The following is a 20,923-nucleotide window of genomic DNA, read 5'->3' as shown; positions in this document are numbered from 1 at the left end:
TTAAAATCTCAGGATGAGAGTCCCCATTATGGAACATACAGCGTTCTCTCAAGAACCTTTTGTAGAGCTCCCTTGATGTCCCTGTTCCGCAGGCTGTAGATGAAGGGGTTCAGCATTGGGGTGACCACAGTGTACATCACCGAGGCCATCATGCCCCTCCAGGAAGGCGCATCAGAGCTGAGGTACACCCCAAGGCCTGTCCCGTAGAATAAAGAAACCGTGGACAGGTGAGACCCACAGGTAGAGAATGCTTTATATTTCCCATCTGCTGAGGGGATTCTCAGGATTGAGGAGACAATTCGAATATAGGAGAAAAGAATCCCCAAGAAGGGAACAATGCCAAGAAGTCCAGTTACCATATAGAGCAGGATGTGATTGATGAGTGTGTCCGAGCAGGCAAGCATGATGGCCTGAGCAAGTTCACAGTAGAAGTGTGAAATCACCCAATTGGTACAGAAAGACAGTCGCAACATCAACAGGCTCTGGATCAGGGAGTATATTAAGCTGATGAGCCAGGACCCAAGAACCAGGAGACCACAGAGGTGGGGGTTCATGATGACTGGGTACTGTAAGGGGTGACAGATGGCCACAAACCGGTCATAGGCCATCACTGTGAGGAGGAAAGTGTCCATACCTCCAAAAACCATGAAAAAACACATCTGGGTGATGCAGCCTGCATAGGTGATGGCTTTGCTCTGTGTCTGGATGTTCACCAGCATCTTCGGGACGGTGGTGGAGATGAAACCGATGTCAGCCAAGGACAGGTTGCAGAGGAAGAAGTACATGGGTGTGTGGAGGTGGGAGTCTGAGCTGATGGCCAGGATGATGAGCAGATTCCCGAGCACAGTGACCAGGTACATGGAGAGGAACAGACAGAATAAGAGGGGTTGATGCTCTGAGTCTTGGGAAAATCCCAGAAGTATAAAATCTGAAAACCTTGTTTGATTTCCTGTTTCCATGTTGCTGGCACATAATCTAGAGGATTGAGGAAAGAAAATAAAGTAAAATAGACACTGGAGAAATTCTAGAAATCTTGAAGTAAATGACTGTTCACATAATCCTTAATTAAAAAGTTTAGGAACAGTATATTTTGTTATTTGGTACAATATTTAATAAAGTGGAGCAATAATTGTCCATTATCCTTAGGGACACTCACCCATCTTCTTTTCTCGGTCTTAGAATTAACTCTGAAAATTTAAGGGCAAGCTTGAGCTTAGAGTTAAAATGGTTTGTACTCGCTCCAGTGCCAATGCAGTGCATGCGTCCTGGTGAAGCTTAGCAGCTTGATCTGGGTTATTTGCCTTCTCTGGGACTCACAAAAGAGTCCGATAGCCATCTGGGAAGTTGAGAATATTTGAGAAAGTGTCTCAAATATCTGAACAGTAGTGGAGTATGTGTAGAAGGTAGGCTTACTTCTCCAATAAAAAAAAAAGGAAGAAAAAGTATTTTTTACCAAATCATAAATGACTTCACAAATGCTTAAGGCTTAATATACCAGGGACCAGCAATGCCTTGCAGGAACAGGACCAGATGCTTCCTGGATATTTGTCACTAGACAAAATAGTCTTCATCTGTGAAATTAAGGGATTAGTGGAAATGTGCAAGGAAAGGGGATGTCAAGGCTGAAGCCATTCAGTTCCCTGAGATACTACTTCAAAGGTCACAAACAGTTTTGAGTCAAGCCTTACATGATGTTCATTAAGTGCTGGGGGAAGACAGAAATCATCAGGATTTAACATATGACCCTGAAAGGATGAGAGTTGGGTTTGCACTCACATTAAGCTGATTCATAGAATGGGCTGGCCACATCGGGGGGACACATTCACAGCCACCTACCCTTTGACTCTCTTTACCTCAGGTCCGAAGGGTCCTGTAACCGGACACAGAGGAATGGGTCTCATAACCTGGGACAGGGAATAGCATAAATCCATACAGTGACCTTCAGGGTTCTCTTTTGCCCTGTTACCAATATTTTTCTACCCTTGCTGTTGGTAATGCCCCCAACTACACAGGGGACCGGCACTGGCTGCCATCACTGTCAGTCTCCTTAGGGATACAAACTGAATGGGAGGGGAGGGCAGGATCCAAAGGTACAGACTTCCAGTTATGAAGTAAATAAGTCATGGGGATGTAATATATGGCATAGTAACTATAGTTAATACTGTATTGTATTTTTGAAAGTAACTAACAGAGTAGATCTTAAAAGTTCTTACCACAAGAAAAAAAAATCTGTAAGAATATATGGTGAAAGATGTTAACAAGTCTAATTGAGGTGATTCATTTGCAATATATGCAAAAATAAAATTATGCTGTACAGCTGAAACTAATATAATGTTGCATGTCAATTATATCTCAATTAAACAAACCCCAAAGCTGACAGTGTCTCTGGAATGATAAAAATCGCCATATCATACCCAATTTGTTTAGCAGTGGATGAATATCTTTCTATTCCTATTTCTGACCTATTCAGAGATGGGCAGTTTGCAATAATTTTTTTTGTGGTTTGTAATCATTTGAGAGATATTCTAAGCAAATTGTTATGACACATTCAAATCTCTTGAATTCTGATAAGTGTGGCTTGGTGTCTTGCATCGGGTTTTTATTGGGCAGAATGGGAGAGAGTGTGAGGGAGATGCTGAGATTCCAGATATTCCCTGTAGTGTGCTGTGTGTGTTAGCAGCATCGACTGAATTGAAAAAGAGGAAACAATTTCATTTCTTAACATCTATTGCACAGGCTTCTTTTCTGGTCTCCTTTTACTTTTGAGTCCTCCACACGGCTGCATGACTGATAATTCCAAACTGGAAATTAGATCATATCACTCTCCTGCCTAAAGTCTTCGAAATGCCTTTGTGCCACCTGCTGAAATCATCCAAGCTCCTTGTTATATCATGGCTATACTTTCATGCCCCAGTCTTATTTCTCACCACTTCTCACCTTTACCCTAAATTCTGATCATTCTTAAAAGCTTTTCTTCACCCAGATAGACATAGTCTCTTCTCTCTCTGCTACTTGTCCAGACTTTCTCCCGTTGCCTAAACTCCCTGCTGCCTTCATTTCATATCTGCCACTATACACTTGGCACAGGTGCTCACTTTCTTATTTAATTCCCAACTGCCTCAGCTCTCAATATGAACTGAGTTCTTAGCACAAAGGGGACTCTTTATATTGGCTTGGTGGCAGAATTTATAAATGGATGAACTGACAAACCTTTATTTTCTATTCCTGCAGTTTATATATTCCGTGGGCATCAACCTCTATAAACTTTTACACATCTTACCTGCAAGGAGGTTACTAATGGAAAGAATAAATAAGATGTTGATGGAGAAAAGAGAGAAAGGGAGACAGAAAAAGAATATACAGTTGCTGCACATTAAGTAGCCAGGTCCTCTTCTCAGTCCTGGGCCACACCCATTCCCATTGTTGACCCTTATCAGGTCCAAACAATTGAGCTTATTTTCTCTTGTTCTTGCATCTCACCTGGGATCTTTCCTCAGAGGAGCATCAGCAACAGCTTCTCCACAGCCTTTGTCTGAAATACTTACATACATATCTCTGACTTTCTGTCCTAGATATCTAGAGGCACAAACAGAAGATGACTGAGAGACAAAACAGGGAAATGACAAGTGTATGAACAATTTCATGAAGAAGTAATTATCACACAGTTACTTTTCTGGGATTATAAATGAGGTCATTCATCGTCTTTTAATTTGTTTCCTGGAAGTCCATCAACATTCATCTTCTCAGTACTTTTTCTTGCATGTGAAACTGTAAATACTCTCATCCCTGTATGAGCAGACACAGCCTCCATTGTGCTCTCTCTTCAAACACATGAAGATCCATTTTCCAGGAGAGAGAAATAACTGGAAAGTGAATGAAGACACCCATTCTTTCCCCTCTGATTCCAGGGCCCCCAAGACCTGGAAAGGAGAGAGCTGGAGGTAGACAGACACTGGACCAATGGCCCTCCCTCCACCGTCCCAGTGTTACTTTAAGCATCACCTCATGTCTGACCTTCATCCTTTTGGACTGATGTGCAAACATTCCGGTGCCATTTCTCTCTTGCAAGTACAGAAGATCCTCAAGAAACACTGTTTCATTCAACGTGGTTAACATTGTTCTATTAAATATTATTAACATTTTTTAATTCAATGTTGTTTTGTTTTAAGTCGATGATTTGCTGTAGGAACTTAACTCTTTGTACCATTATACTAGCCTATGGTAAAATGTTGTATTACATGTTGTTTCCCAGTTCCAGAACCTATTGAAGACATTAAAGGAGGACTCAGTATATTTCATGAGCACCATGGAGGACAGTATTAAAATTCTTTTCATGACCTTTGCTGCTTGGAGGGATGGTTAAAGAAGATGTCGGCCTCTGAAGCTGAACATCTTCTCAGGTGCACGTTGCTTCCTCTGAGGAAGAGTCCATGCCACCCTTCCAGCTTTAAGTAGTAAGGGTGGCTGAAGCAGGGAGATGGTTTTATCGCTAGGATTGGCAAATAAGCTTCCTCGTGCCAAACAGAAATATTGAGACAGTGAAAGTTATTTAAGGAAAAAAAAATATTGGAAATGTAGGAGAGAAACTAATGGAGAACTTCTGGAAGCCACTTGGCTAGAAGGGCTTCCTTAGGACAGGCCAAGTGCCAATCATTGGGTATGGTCTTCAACCTCAGGGAGCCTACCTTCCAGAGATGGATGCACAAACAGGTCATTGTAATACAGTGACTTAAATGGTAAGGTAAAGACACTCTGGAGAGTGGGATATTGAGAGGAGCCCCAAATGCAGCCTGGAGTGATGAAGTCAGGGAAGAATTCCTGGAGGAAGAGATCCCTGGACAAGAAGTTACACAAGTGGACTGTTGAATAGGGGCTTTTCTGGCAGAGAAGCGAGCAGGGGCAAAGACCATGAGGAAGACACAGCACGGGACAGAGGGTTTTAACCACTAGCTGAAGCACATTGTGGGGGAGGGAATGGTGAAGAATTAGGTTGAAGAGGTGACCATATCCCTGGGAACCCTGAAAACAATAATGGATAAAGAACGGGGATGTGGAGGAAGTGCCACCAAAGGAGGGACATGATTTCTATCACAACTTCCCCTGGCGTCTGGAGTGAAAGATGGATTTAAAGCAGACATAACTGAGGGCAAAGGAATTGGGGTGGTGAACTGTTATACCATAAAGTTGAAGAACCAAGTCACTTGTTTTAAAGAAGAAGAGCAAAGGCCAAAACAGATGAAGAAATAATTCTGATCTTGATTCCATATTCCTTGTTAAGGATGGGACTTGACGGCCAAGTGTGGTCAGGGGAACTATGAGAAAGGGGCATGGCAGTTCTAGTGTTTCCCAGAATTCCCAGAGCAGAAGGATAAGATGTCAGTAAGGGATAGATGTTGGACTGTCGTGCATCCTTTACTTTCAGTCTCTCACCCACCCCACCCCAGTCATTATGTACTGTGGCCCCAGATACTAGAGACCTCAGACTCTTCCCTCCTGAAGGTCCCTAATAAGAACCATGGAAAGTGCCGTAGTAGGAGGGGAAAGACAGGCCCTTTTTGAGAAATGGAATGTTCCCAAGTATGTGAGGCTGGCAAAGGGTTAAGAAAGATTTGTGAAGGAACATGTATAAAGCACACATGGACAATGCTAAAAGTGGGTAGCATTGAGGGTGGGATGTAGGAGTTGTCGGGGGGAAGTGGAGAGGGATGTACTTGAACAACAAAAAATAAATAAATAAAAATTATAACAAAAAAAAAGAGAAAGATTTGTCTTTTCAGTGTGAAAATAGAGACTCTGGAGCTTGGGCCAAGTAACAAGGGAAAAGAAGGAGAAACTAAGTCTTCACTGAGAAGACCTTAAAGCTCTGTCAGCACCTGGGGGCATCCATTTACACACCAAAGACTACTGACTGTCCCCCTACACAGTGTGGCTGTGAGAAGTGCCATGGTGTCAGAGGAAACTGGGGGGTTAGCCTCTGGCTCCCCGTTCCCATACTTTCCATCACCCATCTAACCAAATAACATATAACTGAAGTAAAACCTCATCATGCAATGGCAACTTCAAAGAAGGAGTCTAGTCATTCACCCTCCCAGCAAGTGACCTCCAGAGCTCATATTCCAAAGACAGTACAGGTTTCCCGTGCCCTTGTTTAATGGAGTAGGCAATACCCCATTCACTCTACCACCTCTTTTTCTTATTTCCTACAACACTTACTGGGCTCTGCGGGCTTGAGAGTGTGAATCCTGTCATTCATGCACAGTGGGTGATGATACAGGAAAGTGTGTCCTCCATAAGAGCAAGGGAGCAGAGCCAGGCATGTGGGCTGGGACCTGGCTGCATCCGCTGGAGAAGGCATGAGTGTGTTGGGTCTGGCACAGGAGAGCCTCGGTGACTGTAAGTTGATATGTTACAGGTTATGTGGCCCTGGGGACAGAATCCCCTCTGAAACTTGTTAGACAAATTGATCAATGGCCCTTTGATTCCCTGATCAGGACACTCCTCAGGGGTGGGCTCACAAAGGAAGGGCTCTCTCTCTTGCCAACTCTGTATCCCTGGGTGACCAACACTGGGACCAGCGGTGATTCTTTTCTCCTGGATCCCCTTCCTCTGGGAGAGATCCCTGTAGTCTTCTTTGGATCTCTTCTCTGGAGCAAGTGTCATTGTCCCCTGACTTATACTTCCTTCATTGGATAGATGGTTGAGTAGCAAAGGGTCCCAGGATTTACTAGGAGGTGGTTCTCCAAAGTTAGCCTGCACCAAGGTGACCATGAGGATGTGTTAGAACAGATTCCATAGAGTTACTTTCCCTAGTTTCTGCCTCTGTAGTCCTGAGTTTGGATCTGATAATTTGGAATTTTCACATGTTTCAGATTTTTCTGTACAGGCGTACAAAGGAGGCAAATTGAGACAATGGTAATAGCATAAACAATAAAATATTTAAATTAAAATCATAACTAATTGAGTTTCTGCTTTAACATCTTTGGGGAATACACCTACACATTGAATTGATAAATCTTGAGAATTGAGTTTTAAAGCATGCCAATGGATCAATTTTGAGGAAATGCTCTTCTAGGACTTTGTACAGCAAATCCTGGAAAGGCCCAATGACCAATATTCTGTACTTTAAAACAAAGGCTACAACAAGGGACAAAAAAAAAAACAACAACAACACAAAAAACAACAAAACACCACATAATGACAAATAGAGCAATCCAACAAAAGGGTATAATCCTTGAAAACATAAATACCCAACACAGGAGCACATAAATATATAAAGCAATTCTTGAAGGATAGAAAAGGAGAGACTGACAGTAATATAGTCATTTTTGAGGATTTCAGCACCCCACTGACAACAATAAATAGGCCTCCCAGAGAAAATGATGAGGAAATGGTGGCCTTAAATGACACATTAGATCAGATGACTTTAAGTGATATATTCAGAGTATTTTGCCTCAAACCAGCAGGATATACATCTTTTTCAAGTGCACATGAAACATTTTCTAGGAAAGACTACATACTAGGACACAAAACAAGTCTCAATAAATTTGAGAGGATTGAAATCATATCAAGCATCTTCACTGGCTATAATGGTATGAAATTAAAAATAAACCACAAGAAAAGAACTGAGAAACACACAAGAAATATAGGCTAAATAACATGTCACTAAACAATGAATGGGTTAACCATGAGACCAAGGGAGAAATCAAGTTACCTTGAAACAGAAGATCAAAATGGTGGAGAAGTGATTGAAAGTCACATGGACCTCCTCTCAGGACCAATCTGGAATTACAACTAAACAATAATACCTGGAACAAACAACTGAACAATAATGAGAGAGGAGCCTTCTTCAGACAGAAGAAGAATCAGCTTTAGCACAACCTAACTGGTAAGGAATGCGGTAGAGACTTGAGGAGGTGGTCAGGGCACCCACAGGCAGAAGGATATTGAAACAGCCAGTTAGACCCCCCTGAGAAGAGTGGCGTCTAAACTATAAGTGGAAACCTCTAGCCTACAGCACCAGAGACCCCAAAAACACAGATAACAACCAGTTGCAAAAAGTGGCAGTGTTGCTCTCTGCCAGAGACAGGAGTTTGGAGATGCAAAGAGCTGTTTTAAAGGACTACACATAAATTTTTATTTGCAGCCACTTACTCTAGTCTCCAGCAAAGGCAGGGGCAGAGTGGGCTGGAGATGCCTGGGGAGAGACTGGAGAAAGAGGCTTTGGGGAAAGAACTGAGAGTAGCCGGGGGGATCCTGGTGCTGACTCATCCTCCATATGGCAGCAGCCATCTTGCTCAGGCCGATCATTCCCCTGCACAGCAGCAGCGTGAGAAGACACAATAGCCCTGCTCTCAAGAGGGACTGTGCCCCGCCCTGAAGTGTATAAGCCTGACCGTTGAGTGCAGAGTGACTAGATTAACAACTGAAGGAGATAGCCACAGAGAGCAGATTCCTAGAAGTCTCAAACAGACTGCCTAAGGTCAGAAAGGGACAACAGCTGACATCATCAGACACAGATCCAGAAAGAAAAAAACAGTGGTCTCCTACCATAGAAGTCCACACCACAAAGTCAGGAAATCCAGGCAGATCAACTTAAGGAGAAGCAAAAGCAAAGTCTCACAAATAATGGGAAGACAAAGAAACACCACCCAATTGAAGGGAAAGGAGGATTCCCCAAAAAGAGAACTAAATGAAATAATGGCAAGTAAATGATTAGATACTGAGTGCCAAACAACAGTTCTAAGAAAGCTCAATGAGCTCGGTGAGCTCAGAGAGAATTACCAAAAACCACAGGGAAACTATGAGGAACTTACTGCAAACTATATTGCATGAAAAAGGACATAGAAACTATCAATAAGAGGCAAGAGGAAACAAAGAATACAATTTCTGAATTGAAGAACACAGTAGAAGGAATCAAAAGCAGGCTAGATGAAGCTGAGGACTGTGTCAGAGAGTCAGAGGATAAGGTAGAAAGAAGCTCCCAGAAAGAGCAAGGAAATGATGAAAGACTCAAAAAGAATGAAGAAACATTGAGGGAAATGCAGGACAACCTGAAACTTAATAATATCCATATAATAGGGATAGCAGAAGGAGAAGAGGATGGGGAAGGGATAGAGAACTTGCTTGAAAAAGTCATGATGGAAAACTTCCCTCAGTGGAGGAGAGAAAAAGTCACCCAAGTCCAGGAAGCACAGAGGGTTCCATTCAGGAGGAACCCAAAGAGGCCCACTCCAAGACACATCATCATTAAAGTGGCAAATATCAAAGACAAACAGAGAATCCTAAAGGCAGCAAGGGAGAAAGAGGAAGTAACATACAAGGGAGCCCTGACACGGCTAGCAGCTGACTTCTCAACAAAAATACTGCAAGCCACAAGGGAGTGGCAAGAAATATTCCAAGTCATGAAAAACAAAGGCCTGCAACCAAGACTGCTCTGCCCAGCAAGGCTCTCAATTAAAATGGAGGCAAAATAAGGAGTGTCCCAGACAAAAGAAGGCTAAAAGAGTACACCTCCACTAAACCAGCATTGCAAAATATGCTAAAGGAACTGCTTTAAGAAGATGAAGAAAGAGTCTATGAATACCCAGTTCCTTTCACAGTCACCAATACTTGATATTACCAATATTTTTGATACTTATTAACCTGATTGTGACAATGATGTGTTATTTTAATTGTTCCTTTATTATTTGTTGAAACTAAGCCTGTTTTTGTATATTTCTTGCCAATTTCTATTATTTTAAAAAAGCTTTAAATGACTTTTTGGTATTCTTTATTTATCCGTTTTTTAAAATTAAATGTTTGTTGAGTTTTTTTCCTAAAAAACTCAACTATTAACCCTTTTTAGATGTGCTGCAGATACTTTCTTATTCTATTACTTCCTTTAACTTGTTTATATGTATATTACTGTATAGTCTTAAATGTTTAATATAGTCATATTGTCAATATTATACTTTATGTCTTCTAGGTTTGAATATTTTACTTCAGGGTAAGAAAAATATTGTTGTGTATTTTCTCCTAAAATTCCTTAGATTTTATATGTTGATTTTTAACATACCTGAATATTTTTTATATAATGTGTGAAATAGGGCTTTATATTTGTTTTATTTCAAGTAATAGTGGTCCATGCACCTTATTTGTTGAATAAGCCTTATTTCCCCCATTGATTTGAAATATCAATTTAATCATATATCACATTGTTATACAGATATATACATTTGTTTCTGGAATGTTCATTTTATTTCATTGATTTACTTGATTATTTTTGTGCTGGTGTCATGTTGTTTTAATGGCTGAGACTTTATAATGGTGTTAAATTTTTTAATATTTTATAATTGACTTTGACATTTAAAAAATAAATAAATTCAATCTGCATTTAAAATAGTAAGAAAGTAGGAACTTCTACCTTTTGTGACAACGTGGATGGAACTGGAGAATATTATGCTAAATGAAATGAGCCAGTCGGTGAAAGACAAATACCATATGATCTCACCTCTAAGTGGAATCTATTCAACAAAATAAACCACAGGCATGGGAACATGGAGCAGACTGAAAGTGACCAGAGGGGTTGGGGAAGGAGGACAATGGTAGAAAGAAGAGGAAGGGACTAGGCAAAGAACATGTATGAATGACTCATGGACATGGACAACGAAGTAGGAATTGACTGCGGAAATGGGAATGGGGGGTGGGATGGATGGAGGAGGGGAAAGGGGGAAAAATTGAGACAATTGTAGTAGAATAAACATGATTAAAAAATAATAAATAAATGAATGAATGAGTAAAAAGGATACCCTGAAACAAATGAAAATGAGAATACAACAGCCTAAAATCTATGGGACACAGTGAAAGTAGTCCTAAGAGGAAAAGCTATAGCATTACAGGCCTACCTCAGGAAACAAGAGAAAACACAAACTAACTTTACACACAAAAAAAACAACAACTGGAAAAAAAAAACAAATACAGCTGAAAGTAGAAGAAAGGAAATAATAAAGATCAGAACAGAAAGAAACAAAATAGAATCTAAAAAAATTAACAATACCAAAGATCAATGAAATCAAAAGCTGGTTTCTTGAAAAGCTAAACAAGATTGACAAACCTTAAATCAGATTCATAAAGAAAAAAGAGAGAACCCAAAATAAAATCAGAAATAAAAGGGAAGAAACAAGTGACACCAAAAAAATTACAAAAGATTGTAAGAAAATATTCTTAACAACTATATGTCAATAAATTGGGTAATCTGGAAGAAAAGGAAAAATTCTAGAAAAATATGACCTTCCAAAACTGTATCACAAAAAATCAGAGAATCTGAATAAACAGATTACAACTAGTGAAATTGAAAGAGTAATAAAAAACCTCCCAAGAAATAATAGTCCTGAGCTGGACAGCTTCACAGGTGAATTTTACCAAAAATCCAAAGAACTAATACTTATTCTTCTCAAACTGTTTCAAAAAATTCAAGAGGAAGGAAAACTCCTGAGCTCATTTTATGAGGCCAGAGTTATCCTAATTCTAAAGCCAGACAGAGATACTAGAAAGAAAAACATTACTAGTAATATCCCTGATGAACATAGATGTTAAAATCCTCAAGAAAATGTTAGCAAACCAGATCCAGTAATACATTAAAAGGATCATTCCCCATGATCAAGTGAATTTTATTTCAGAGATTCAAGGTTGTTACAACATTTGCAAGTCAATAAATGAGATATACCACATAAACAAAATGAAGGATAAAAACCACACGATCATATCAACAGATACAGAAAAAGCATTTGATAAAACCTAGCACCCATTTATGATAAAAACACTAAGCATTTATATAGGGAATAGAGGAAACATACCTCAACAGAATGTAGGCCATATATGACAACATACAGCTAACATATTCAATGGACAATACCTAACATTTTTTTCCTAAAAGTAAAGAACAAAACAGGGATATCTGCTTTCACCACTCTTGTTCAATATAGCACTGGAAATCCTAGCTACAGCATTCACACAAGAAGAAATAAAAGGCATCTAGGAGAGTGGTGGGGAGAAACAGAGACAACTGTACTTGAACAACAATTTTGAAAAGGCATCCAAATTGGAAAAGAAAAATAAAGCTGTCATATTTGCAGGTGACATGATACTCTATAGAAACCCTAAAGGTTCCACTAGAAACTACTAGCACTGATAAATGAATTCAGTAAAATAGCAGAATACAAAACAAATATCCAGAAATCAGTTGCATTTTTATAAACCAATAATAAATAATCAGGAAAAAAACTAAAAAACAATCTTATTTACAATTTCATAAAAATATCCTAGAAATAAATTTAACCAAGGATTGAAAAGACTTGTACATGGAAAATAATAAGAATCTGAAGAAGGAAATTGAAAAAAATAAAAACGGAAGCATGTATCATGTTTATGGATAAAAGAATGAACATTATTAAAATGTCTATACAATCCAAAGCAATCTATAGATTCAATGCAATTCCTAGCAAGACACCAATGATGTGTTTCATAGAACTAGAACCAATGTTCCAAAAACTATAGGAGCACAAAACACCCTAAATAGCCACAGCAATCTTGAGAAAGAACAATGTTGGAGAAATCATGCTACCTGATATTAAACTATACTACAAGGTAATAGTAGTCAAAACAACTTGGTACTCACAGAAAAACAGACATATAAATTAATGGAACAGAACATAAAGCCCAGAAGTAAACCCACACCAAATGGTTCCGTAACACCTTACAAAGGAGGCAAGAAAATACAATGGAGTAAAGATAGTCTATTTAATAAAAATAGTGTTGAGAAAATTGGACATATATGTGAAAAAAATGAAATGTGACCACCTTCTTATAGCATACACAAAAGTCAACTCAAAATGGATTAAAGACAAATTTTAGACTCAAAACAATAAAAATCCTAGAAGGAAACATAGGCAGCAAAATCTTGGACAGTTCTCATAGCAATATTTTTTGCTGATATCTCTCTTCAGGCAAGGGAAACAAAAGAATAAACAAATGGGAGTACATCAAACTAAAAACTTTTTGCACAGTAAAGGCAACCATCAACAAAATGAAAAGACAACCCACTGAATGGAAGACCGTATTTGCTTATTTCAATGAGCTCATGTCCAATATTTATAAAGAACTAATACAACTCAACATCAGAAAAACCCCAGCAACCCAATTTATAAGTGAGCAAAGGACCTGAATAGGTACTTCTCCAAAGAGGACATACAGATTGCCGATAGATACATGAACAATGCTTAATGTCACTAATCATCAAAGAAGTGCAAATTAGAACCACGAGATAACACCTCACACTTGTCAGAATGCCTATCACCAATAAATCAACAAACAATTGAGCCCTTGTGTACTGTCAGTGGGAATGCAAACAGGTGCAACCACTGTGGAAAGCATTATGAAGTTACCTCAAAAAATTAAAAATGGAACTCCCTTGTGACCCAACGATTCCACTTCTGGAAATGTATCTGAAGAATCCCAAAACACTAATTCTAAAGAATATACAAGGTCTGTCCAGAAAAAGTCCAGAATGGCTTGTGCAATGTTGATGTAACCTGGCAGCCAATGAGAGTGGACTGGAATGTGTAGGCATGAACAATGATGACTTCACTGTACCAGTCAGTGGGGGTGCTAGATACTATTGAGTGAGCTTGTGTACTGTGTGGCCATTTCATTTAAAGTGACTGAGTGTGTAGAGTAATGAATCTGCATTGAATTTTGCATTAAGTGTGAACATTTCTCCACAGAAACTATTCAGATGATTCAGAAGGCCGCAGCTATGGGCTACTGGTCATTGGTAGCTTCATCATGCCTTGTACAGGGTTTTTGGGTAAAACATCAAATGACCCAGGTGACTCAATCCCTATATCCCAGTACTGATGCCCTGTGACTTCTAGCTTTTCCCAAAACTAAAATAATCTTTGAAAGGGAAGAGATTTCAGACCATCAACGAGATTCAGGTTAATATGACTTGTAAGCTGATGGTGATTTCATGAAAATATTTGCAGTGTTTTGAACAGTGGTAGAGATACTAGGAGAACTATGTGAGGTCCCAAGGTGCCGACCTTGCAGGGGACTGAGGCATCATTGCCCTATGTACAATGTTTCTTATGTCTTGTATCTTCTTCAATAAATGTCTGTTTTTCATAGTATGTGGATGGATACTTCTGGACAGACCTCATCTATGTTCATTGCAGCATTATTTATAATAGCTAAGACTTGGTCAGAGCCAAAGTGCTTGTCATTAGATGAGTGGATTTAAAAAAAAAAAAGGCTGTTATGCATTTACACAATGAAATGCTACTTGGCTGGAAAAAAAAAAAAAAAAAAAGAAACCCTTACCTCTTGTAACAGCATGTATGGATCTGAAGAGAATTTTTTTAGTTTTTTCTTTCTTTTTAAATTTTTTTGTTTTAATAATTTTTTTTTTGGCCTGGATAGTATTGTGCTAATGGAAATAGATTGTAAGAGAATGATAATGACCATATAATTTTACTTATATATGGAATCGTGCATTAGACCTATAAGAGGGCACCTGTGTCTCTAGCAGCCTCTTGTCTCTCTGGTGGACAGAATCCCCACTAATTTTTATAACCAGATGTTATTTGGGCACCTCTTCCAGATTCTGGTGCTTTGGGCTGGGGAGCCCCTTGTGGGTCTGAGATCTAACATTCCTCAGGGGAAACCTTTGCAGCTGGGATATTCCTTTGGAATCTCAGCTGCTGCTATGGGAGCAGGGCTAGCCTTTTTTGCATCTCTTTCAGTCTCCATGTGTGTTTTTCTGGAAATCCTTGGTTATACAACTTCTATTCAGCCAGTCTTCAGTTAGTTTCAAGGTTGATTGTCTTACATTTTAGTTGTAAATCCAGTTTGGTCCTGAGAGGTGGTGAGTGTACCTTCTACTTACTGGGCCACCATCTTGGATCAATTACCTTTCCATGTACTTGTCAGCCATCTATATTTCTTCTTTGAAAAAATGTCTATTCATATCTTCTGCTTATTTCTAAATTAGATTTCTTTTGGATTTTGCTATTTAGTTGTGTGAGTTTTCTATATATTTTGGACCATCATCAGATTTGCAAATATTTTCTCCTATTGGGTGGTTTGGCTTTTCATTTTATCGATGGCTTCTTCGCTATGCAGAAGCTTTTTAGTTGAATGTGGTCCCACTTATTTATAATTGATTATTTTGCCTTTACCTGGGTCAACTTTTTGGTATAAGTTTTTAGAGAACTTCTTCCACAACTTCTACTGGTCTTTTGTAGGAGAGAGGGTGAATGGGGTACACTAATAAGAGAAAGGTCAGTGAGACTATCTATAGCTTCTGCTACTGTAGGTGGTCCTAAGGCCAAATGTGCACTACATGTTCTTAAAAAGCAAAATCATTCCTGGGTGGGACCCCTGATATACCATTACTGAGAAGATTCAAGGAAAGTAAAATGCAGATAAACGTGAAGTTGAGGCCCTGACGAATGTGGCTCCGTTGGTTGAGCATCTTGAAAGGCCACCAGTTTGATTTTCGGTCAAGGCACATGCGTGGGTTGTGGGTTCGGTTCCCAGTTTGGGCTCGGGTGAGAGGCCACTGATCGATGTTTCTCTCTGTTTTTCCCTCCTTCCCTCTCTCTGTAAAAGTAAATAAATGAAATCTTTAAAAAAATGAAATTGGGGAAGACCCTGGATTTTTAAGGCTCAGACAGAAGGAATCTAAAATACCAGCCTCTAGCCAAGAGAGTCTTTGCATGAGGAAAAATCCCTTAGGGCTGGAATAGAAACACCAATACCATTTGTTGTATAAACAAATGAAAAAAATTTAATGACCTCAGTGGTCTGACTTCCATCTATGTATCCAACCTTATTTCTAGTAACTCAGCCATAGTTCCATATCTCTTCCTTAGTGTCAAACTCTTGAATCTCACCTGATTGTCACCTAAACATATTCCCTTAGTTAAATTTCTACTCATTTTTAATTCAATACTCAAGCATGTTCTCCTATTAGAAGTTTCCCAAGAAAACTAAGTATTAGTGAAGATATGGAAAATCTGGAACTTTTGTTTATTTATCATGGGAATGTAAATTGGTGCAGTCACTTGGGAAAACACCTTGGCCCAGTATGTTAAACATAAATCCTTAAAAAGTTAAACATAATTTTACCATATGACCCAGTAATTGCACTCCAAGTTATGTTCCCAAGATAAATGAAAATGTGTATCAACAGAAAGATGCGTGCACAGCTGTTCACAGCAGCACTATTGATAATATCTCAAAACTGGAAATATCTTAACATCCATCAACTGTAAATGGATAAACAAAATGTAGTGTAAACATGCAATAGAATCCTACTATGCAACTCAAAGGAATACAATATAGCTACATACTCCCACATGGATGACCTTACAAAACATGCACTAAGTAGAAGAAGCCAGATACAAACAGTCACATATTTTATGATTCAGTTTATATAAAAATATCTAGAAAACACAAATTTATAAAGACTGAAAGTGATCCATGGTTTCCTAGGGCTGAGATGGGAGTGGTAATTAATTGCAAATGGGCAAAAAGGTATTTTTTTGAGGTGATAAAAATATTCTAAAACTAGATTTTGTTAATGAGCATATAAATCTCTAAATTTACTAAGAAGAATATTGGACTTGCTACATCAATGGGTGGATTTCATGTGTATAAATTATATCTCAATAAAATGTTAAAAAATAAAAAATGTTAAAGTTTATACTGGAATTACTGAAGGTGAGTTAAAAACTTTTACTTTTGTTTCAGCAGGATCTACTACACACCAGCATTCGAATGCTCACAACACTACATTAAAATCATCTGTATCTCTCTGGTTTCCTCCTCAATTTTTAGAGTAGACAATGAATTCACATAGTATTAAACTAAATGAAATCAGGGTGAATTGAAGCCTCATCAAATAAGTCTTTCTTATGTAACAAATTATGGTTTTTGAGTAATTTTATAGCCCGTACTATGTCCCCAGTAATGAGATTCTATTTTTTTCCTAAGTAGGAATTAGTAAAGTCCCTAATTCCTTTCATTATATTGTCTTAATACATCACATCACTACCATCAATGTTGGCTTTTGTCCCCGCAGAAGTGGCTGCTGAGCCAAGCATTACTGTGCAAACTCTTTATGGGAAGGAGCAAGGAACATGGATGGGAGACAGGAGAACTGGATGCATGAAAGAAAATAGATCGAATGAAGCTTGCATCATGTCAGCTACCACTGTGAATGAACAAGAGTTTCATTCTGCAGGGAAATTGCAGTAAATGGTTCAAAATCTAAACCTCAGCATTATCCCAGAGAGAGGATGAAAGATATGGTATACCTCGCACCTCTCCATCAAAAGCTATAAGACATAATCGTCTGTCACTTGGCTGCCACGTATTGGGCAGAGTGGGTTCCAGCTGGAGCGGGATGTCGGCAGCCACGCAGCGGAGGTGGCGAGAGGATCCCAGAGGATATGGGAGGAACGTGGACAGCGTGGAGGGCTTCGTGCTCCCTTGCAGACTCATGTCTATCAACATTCTTCCCGAAAGTGAATAAAGTGCTAAACATGTTCCACAAATGTGTAACTATTATTCCTGATGCACCCCCACAGGATTCCAAAAAAATCATATCACATGAGAAAACAACTTTTATTTTACTGCATTCATGATTACATGTTTTTGGTTTCTAGAGGGCATGTCTTAAAATTGCAATAATGGAAAACAAAGGTCAAAAAAAAAAAAAAAAGGAAAGAAGGAAGATGGATGGAAGAAAGGATTACAAAGAATTACACATACCAGTTTTCTGAGGCAGTAATTTCTATAGGTCACCTGAAGAAAACATCTTTCAAGCTAGATTCCTACTCTGAACTTGGAAATCACATCACTGTCGCTGTGAAAGGTAGACTAGCAAAGTCAGCTTGCAAGGCTGTAGTCCACCTTGATCTCAGTCTCTTCTTTTGAAAAGTGAAGTGCATGAGAGAAAAATAACTCAAATAAATATTTTTTAACATAAAATTAAGTCTTTCATGTAAAATCATATGTACAGTCCTGATATGTTAAGCACTTTGTTCTGATTACTTTATGATTTTCACTCCATTCCTTTTAGGGGAAAACAAAACACAGCATACAAAACCAATTAAGATGACAATCAGCAAGGTATGAGGATAACGTTTTGGGAAACTACGTCAGCACTTGATATGACAAGTGCTTTAAATTTAAAGTTAGAAATCTTAAGGTTAGCTGCAGGATGCTGACCAAACATGGAGTATTGTGGACAGCATGTAGGGAAGAAAGGTCAAAAGAAGTTTCTTGGCAAGTTATTGAGAAGAACCAAACCAGTACTAATACAAAACCAGAAAAAATTGAAATCAATTGTGCTATGGATAGAAGAAATCAATAATGTCTTATAGGAGAGCAAAAGAAACATGATATTGAATTTGCAACATTAACCTTCGGAGCACACAGTGTACTCTTTCTGGGGCCAATGATCCATCACAGACAAGGTGCTGCGAGGCTAAGGAGCCTTCCCAGGGCCCCCTTCACATCCTTGTTCCTCAGGCTGTAGATGAAGGGGTTCAGCATGGGGGTGACCACGGTGTACATCACTGAGGCCACTGAGTTTTGTAGGGAAGAATGACTCACAGCAGAACTGAGATAGACCCCCAGCCCAGTTCCACAGAACAAGAAGACCGCAGTGAGGTGAGACCCACAGGTGGAAAATGCTCTATATTTCCCCCCTGCAGAGGACATTCTCATCAAAGAGGACACAATCTGAGCATAAGAATACAGAATTCCAGTGACAGGAAACACACCCAGGAGGACAGCAATCACATACATAAACATGTTATTGGTGAGGGTGTCTGAGCAGGCGACCTTGAGCATCTGAGCCAGTTCACAGAGGAAGTGTGGAATTTTAGTTCCTGGGCAGAAGGTCAGCCTCCTCATCAGTAGAACATGAACCAGGGAAACCCAGGATATGATGAACCAACACAAGAGAAGGAGCAGGCTGCACACGCATGGGTTCATGATGACCATGTAGTGCAGGGGGTGGCAGATGGCCACATACCGGTCATAGGCCATCACGGTCAGGAGGAAGTTGTCCATTCCAATAAAAACTGAAAAGAAATACAGTTGAATGAGGCATCCAGCATAGGAGATGGCTTGGCTCTGTGTGTGGATGTTCACCAGCATCTTCGGGACGGTGGTGGAGGTGAAACAGATGTCAACAAAGGACAGGTTGGAGAGGAAGAAGTACATGGGCGTGTGCAGACGGGAGTCTGAGGCGACGGCCAGGATGATGAGCAGGTTCCCGAGCACGGTGACCAGGTACATGGAGAGGAACAGACAGAATAAGATGGGCTGATGTTCTGAGTGTTGGGAAAACCCCAGAAGTAAGAAATGGGAAACCCTTGTTTGATTTCCTGTTTCCATGTGGATGACACCTCAGCTAGATGAGGAGGAAGGAAAATAACATGAAATAGACACCGGGCACACTCCAGATTATTCCTACTCTTTGAATTTCTTGAAGAAAATAACTAGGCATTACAGAATTCAGGAACGCTATATCCTGTTATCTGTTACATGTAATGTATCATAATATTGATTAACTATGGTCCACTGTTCTCTGGGACAGTCACCCACCTTTTTTTAACCTCTGTCTTAGAATTACTTTGGAGCAGTTAAGAGCAGCCTCGGAGCTCAGAGGTCAAATGGATTGTACTCGCTCTCACACAATGCGGGGCATGTGGTCTGGTGAAGCTCAGCAGCTTGATCTGGGTTTTCTGCCTAATCTGGGACTCATGAAAGGGTCAGGTGACCACGTCTTGGTAGTGAGGAAATTTGAGAAAATATCTCAAGTACCTGGACAGAGTATTGGAGGATGAGTAGCAGGTAGGCTTCTTCCGCAGGAAAGGAGAGAAAAAAAATATGTTTTCACTGAATGATAAATGATGTTCAGTATGCTTCCGGCTTAATGCGCCAGAGGCCAGAAACACCTCGTAGGAGCAGGGCCTTCGTCTCTTAAGTTAAGGGATTGGTTAAATTTTCCACAGAAAGCAGGGAAGTCAAGGCTGAAACCATTTCGGTGTCCTCAGATACTGCTTCAAAGCTCACAAACACAGTTTTGCGCCATGCCATTGATGACGTTCATTACATGCTGGGGGAAGACAGAGATCGCATCGAGGTCTACACGTGAGCTCGAAGGGATGCGGGTCGTATATGCACCCACAGTTCAGTGATGCCTAGAATGGGCTGGCCACGTGCGGGGACTCATTCACAGCCACCTACCCTCTCACTCTCTTCACCTCAGGTCCAAAGGGTCCTGTAACCAGACACGGAGCAACGGGTCTCCTAACCTGGGACAGGGAAGTGCCTAAACCCATACAGTGACCTTCAGGGTTCTCTTTTGCCCTGTAACTATTATTTTTCTACCCTTGCTGTTTTGTAATGCCCCCAACTACACGGGAGACCGGCACTGGCTGCCATCACTGTCAGCCTCCTTAGGGATAGGAACTGAATGGGAGGGGAGGGCAGGATCCAAAGGTACAGACTTCCTGTTATGAGGTAAATGGTCATAGGGATATATTTAAAGGCCTGGTAAATTTGGTTAATGCTGTCTTTCATATTTGAATGTTACTAAAAGAGTAGCTCTTGAAAGTTTTGATCACAACATAATTTTTTCTGAGTGTGTATGGTAAAAGTTGTTAACTAGTTTTTTTGAGGTGATCATTTTGCCACGTACACAAAAATGAAATCATTGTGTTGTACCCATGAAATTAATTTACTATTATATGTCAACTGTATCTCAGTTAAAAAACCTCCAAGCTGACAGTGTTTCTGGAATGATAAAAATGTCCATATTATACCCAATTTGTTTCGGAATAGATAAATATCTTTGTTCTGACCTTTC

The 20,923-nt window shown here is 39.7% G+C and overlaps 2 protein-coding genes across 2 annotated transcripts; both read right to left on the bottom strand.

Annotated features, from left to right (window-relative positions):
* Positions 1-26: 26 nt before the first annotated feature.
* On the bottom strand, positions 27-959 carry LOC129061525 (olfactory receptor 7C2-like). Its single transcript, XM_054562200.1, has one exon. It carries the CDS (start codon positions 957-959, stop codon positions 27-29), a length of 933 nt encoding a protein of 310 aa, XP_054418175.1.
* Positions 960-18,498: 17,539 nt separating this feature from the next.
* LOC129061541 (olfactory receptor 7D4-like) lies at positions 18,499-19,446 on the bottom strand. The gene has a single exon (XM_054562223.1). The coding sequence runs from the start codon at positions 19,444-19,446 to the stop codon at positions 18,508-18,510; it is 939 nt and encodes a 312-aa protein (XP_054418198.1). The 3' UTR covers positions 18,499-18,507.
* Positions 19,447-20,923: the final 1,477 nt, after the last annotated feature.

This window comes from Pteronotus mesoamericanus, unplaced genomic scaffold (genome assembly GCF_021234165.1).
Source record: "Pteronotus mesoamericanus isolate MK-2021 breed Mesoamerican mustached bat unplaced genomic scaffold, CSHL_Meso_final scaffold_636, whole genome shotgun sequence".
NCBI classification, from domain to species: domain Eukaryota; kingdom Metazoa; phylum Chordata; class Mammalia; order Chiroptera; family Mormoopidae; genus Pteronotus; species Pteronotus mesoamericanus.
The sequence above is the reverse complement of the archived record's forward strand: the minus strand, read 5'-3'. Positions and strand labels throughout refer to the sequence as shown.